Source organism: Momordica charantia, assembly GCF_013281855.1.
Source record: "Momordica charantia cultivar OHB3-1 chromosome 6 unlocalized genomic scaffold, Mcharantia_2.0 BLBB01000006.1, whole genome shotgun sequence".
Taxonomy (NCBI): domain Eukaryota; kingdom Viridiplantae; phylum Streptophyta; class Magnoliopsida; order Cucurbitales; family Cucurbitaceae; genus Momordica; species Momordica charantia.
Genome location: NW_028275164.1, coordinates 10,867,488 through 10,871,934, shown reverse-complemented (window position 1 = coordinate 10,871,934; position 4,447 = coordinate 10,867,488). Strand labels below are relative to the sequence as shown.

General features: G+C 40.1%; 1 protein-coding gene across 1 annotated transcript; it reads left to right on the top strand.

Moving 5' to 3' along the window:
- Positions 1-370: 370 nt before the first annotated feature.
- LOC111012155 (Core-2/I-branching beta-1,6-N-acetylglucosaminyltransferase family protein) lies at positions 371-2,769 on the top strand. Its single transcript, XM_022286208.2, has 2 exons — positions 371-1,951; positions 2,316-2,769. Exon 1 carries the CDS (start codon positions 854-856, stop codon positions 1,937-1,939), a length of 1,086 nt encoding a protein of 361 aa, XP_022141900.1. The 5' UTR covers positions 371-853; the 3' UTR covers positions 1,940-1,951; positions 2,316-2,769.
- The last annotated feature ends 1,678 nt before the right edge of the window (positions 2,770-4,447 follow it).

The window sequence follows — 4,447 nt, the reverse complement described above, 5'->3', positions numbered from 1 at the left end:
CATGACCACTATCTTGTAACTTCTTTGTAACATACCAAAATGAGTATAGCTCAACCGTAATTGACATATATCTTCAACTGTGAGGTTGTGAGTTCGATCCCCACTCCCATATATTGTAAAAAAAAAAAAAAAACCCTTCTTCGTAACATACCGAAGTTTCATCTTTTTTTTTCCTCTTAATTTGGCCCTCATACAATAAAAAACTTATTTGATTATCCGGTTAAAAAAAAACTTATTTGAAACTAAAATAAAATTAGGAAGTTTCATGACAAAGCACCAAACACATATTTATATGAATAGAAACCCCTTGCATTGACCGTACAACTGTTTTCTTACAAAACCCCCGCGAAACCTGCCCCTTTTCCTCCCCGGTCAGCCGGGCAGCTCCCGCCGTTACGTTTAACGGAATCAAATAGAAACCCCTCCGAGACCTTGACTCCGTTAACTCACAGAGTCAAGCTTCGTTTCTCCTCCTTCCGTCTTCGATCTTGAATCTTCTCTCGCCATCGCCATTGCCAAATTGCAATTGCAGTTTCTCTCTCTTCTGGTTTTTTCTTTTTCTTGTTTTCTCTCTCTAAAAGTCACAGTGGCTGAGGTTCATGAATCGAAGCTCCCTTACTCCCGACCCCACTCCTTCAATTCAATCCAATTTTCCCAGAAACTGGAATTTTCTTCTCTGCCAAACACCCTCACTGCTTCTTCTTCTTCTTCTTCGATTTCCGCCACAATTCCAGACCATCATCATCACCATCACAATTCTTTCAATTCTAGAACTGCTTTTTCCCCCAGATTTCCCTTCAATTTCTCGCAATTTCCCGCCCTGAGGTTCGTGATTCCTCTCCCAGCTCCCTCCATGTTCTCCACTCCATTCGTTCTCGCCTTCTCCCTCCTCCTCTCGCTCCCAATCCTCTTCCTTCTCGCCCCTCGATTCATCCCTTCAAGGCCCCATTCCATCCCAATTCCTCCGCCGGACGAGCACGACGATCTCTCCCTCTTCAACCGCGCCACCGCCGGATCTAGTGGTAACAATCCATCCACGTTCTCCCACCTCTCTTCCACGAACCCTAAATTGAAGATTGCGTTCTTGTTTCTTACCAACTCAGACCTCCATTTTGCTCCGCTTTGGAACCGATTCTTCCCCAATAACTCAGATCTGTACAATATTTATGTTCATGCCGATCCCTCGATTAACATTACGCGCCCCGATGGCCCTTTTCTGGGCCGGTTTATTGTTTCCAAGCGGACCTACCGCGGGTCTCCGACGCTCATCTCCGCCATGCGCCGCCTTATCGCGACGGCGCTTATTGATGATCCGGCCAACGCCTACTTCGCCCTCCTCTCTCAGTATTGTGTCCCTCTTCATTCCTTCTCTTATGTTTATAACTCTCTGTTTTCTTCCACGACGTTTGATTTCACCTCCTCTGAGTCCGAGCTGACTCGGCGAGGCGTGAGGCTTCGATTCAAGAGTTTTATTGAGATTGTCTCCAAAGAACCGCATCTGTGGAAGCGGTACACGGCGAGGGGTCGGTTCACGATGATGCCCGAGGTCCCGTTTGAGAAATTTCGGGTTGGATCTCAGTTCTTCGTGTTGACTAGAAAGCACGCGGTGGTGGTTGTCAATGATCGGTCCTTGTGGAGGAAATTCAAGATTCCTTGCCATAGTGTCGACAATTGTTACCCAGAAGAACACTATTTTCCAACTCTTCTTTCGATGATGGATCCTAATGGCTGCACCCAATACACGCTTACTCGGGTTAATTGGACAGGAACATCTAATGGCCATCCTTATGCGTATCAGAGTGCTGAGATTTCTCCGAAGCTTATTCACCAGCTCCGGAAATCGAATTATTCGGAATCCTACTTGTTTGCCCGGAAATTCACACCGGATTGCTTGAGACCGCTCATGAGTATTGCCAAGTCTGTGATTTTCCGGGACTGAGATCCTTCACTGGTAAGAAGAATGTTAAGAAGTTGTTATTTACTTGATTTTTAGCTCGCCTTCTTGCTTATTCCTTTTATTTTTGAATGTTGGGTGGTGTTTGAAAATGGACCACCATTACCATTTTAGTTTTTGATCTTGCAGTCGAGTCTTAAATTTGGAGTTTTGTATGTTCTTGGGACTTGAAGAACATTAGAAATTCAGCTTTTGCAATCTTGAATTGTGTAATTTATCTGAAAATCATTCATTCTTCCTTTGAAGAGAAAACATAGAAATCAAAATGATTCTTATGTCGTCCGTAGATTATGAACTCTTTCAGCTAACTCTAGGGAACAGAGTAGCAGTAGCTTATGTCCTGGTGTTTGATTTATTACAGGCTAATGACAAAAAAGATGCCACGCCAGTGCTGTAGCTTTGCTTCTTGATAAGGAAGAAGAAAAAGAAAAAGTTTTGTGTGGGAATATGGCTATGAAGAGGCGCCAAAGTGCCCACAGCCTGTAAGCCCACAAGTATCCAGACTGCGGAACTGCCAGTCCAGACAAAGCGTCGGACAAAACCATTTTTTGTTCAAGGAAAAAGAACAGTTCGAGAAAGAGATGCGAGTGAAGCAGAAAGCAAGGTACTCTTGTTGAAAGTTGTATTTTATTTTTAACTTCTTCCACTTTTTGTCCCTTGTATTTTGATAATGTAACTGTAGAAAGCGGAAGAACAGAATGAAAAATGGAATTGTTCTCCTGTCTTTCCTATGGTTTTTTCTTTTGTACATATGTAATATCATGGAAGGAAGCTCTAAGAAATTGAAGAATGGAAAGGAATATTGTTCATTGTCATGCTTTATCCTCTTTCATTTTCTACTTCTTTTCTCGCCAGAAACCGCAAGTAGTTTTCCTTTACACTTCTCAATAAGTCTATAGTTGAGAAGCCTGAGTTTTTATATAATCTATGTTTGGTTATAGAAATTTGAGTTTATGCCACCTGTATTTAGTTTGTAGTTGTATGATTCTTAAATGTTATTATATTGAATAAAAGAAGTTTTATAGACTTGTTCATATAACTGGAGTTCATGTAGTTTATGGGATTAATGAACTCGTAATTTGAGAATAAGCAAACCACATACCAAACATAGGTTCAGAGTCAAAGTGTAATTCTTGACCCGAACACCTCTAATGATATTGGAATTAGTAGGCACAGGCTTTAGAGTCAATTGGGAAGTCACTGGTTTGAGTTTGATGACGGCCTTGGGATAAATCCAGTGTGCTGCTTTGCTTAGCTAATGCTTTCTATCTTCTTTTCCTGTTGTTTGCAACTAAATGTCTTTCTGGATGCTATAGAGAAAGTATTCTCATTCCCAACCATTTTATTTTATATTGAATCTTGATGCTTTGAGGAAGAACGCCTCCTCTGTCGTGGGAATCGTCAGAAATTCCGTGGGTCAGAGTTCTTGCATTGCCTCGATATATAGGGTGAGTTCTTAACAAGAATATAAGCTTCTCGTGGATGGTTTAACTGATATGTTGTTTTTGTTTCTTACTCCTTAATTTTGGTCCTACTGAAATCTAATTTGTGGATTCTAATGAGAGCATCTTCGTTCCTCTTTCCTTTAGATTTATTTTGTTAGTTAGAGAGCATATGTTTCAGATATTGGATTCCACCAAACACATTTTACTTTCTCTGTTTTTAGAGTTCACCGCAAAATAAAGTTGCCTAGTTTCTGAATTGAATATTTAGCTTTCAAATTCTGCTACTGCTACCAAATCATTTGAAGAAATATGTACAATTTTTTTTTTCCTGTTTGTTGAATCTATTGTTTTCATTAGTAGGTATGTTCATGCAAGTTGAACCATCACTGGGTTTTAGTGGGTAAAATTAGTTGAACCAGTTAGTGAGTCTTTAGTTGAACCATAATTACTGCCTCAGTAACTATTTCCCTTGTTTTCTGGTGCTGGAAAACTCTTTTTTTTTTTAGGGCAAATTGAGACTTGAAACTTATGTCATAAGTGTTAACACTCAAACCTCTTACCAATGTGCCAACATGGAGGTGCTGGAAAACTCTGTTATTCAATACCAATGTGCCAACATGGAGGTGCTGGAAAACTCTGTTATTCAATAGTCTGATTAATGGATACTTAAAAGAAGCCCTTATATGGGCTTAGGTCCTAGACTGGCAATCTGCTAAACCAGTTCCCTACCAGGTTAAACAGTAAATTCACAATCAAGTAGTTACATCAAATAGGAAGGATCTCTGTTGGTTTTTCATTTATTTATTTTAATCTCATGAGGGGGGAGATTTGAACCTTTGATCTTTGCCTTTACTAGATTTGAACCTTTGATCTTTGCCTTTACTACATAGCTGTACTCATGTTGGCTGAGACGGGGGAATATTCAACCAATTGAAAGTTGTAAATTTCCTAAGAAAAATTGCATAGGATACAAGTCTTGGAGGAGCGAGAGAAAAATAGAAAACAAGAAAAGGACAATTGAAAGTTGTAAATTTCCTAAGAAAAATTG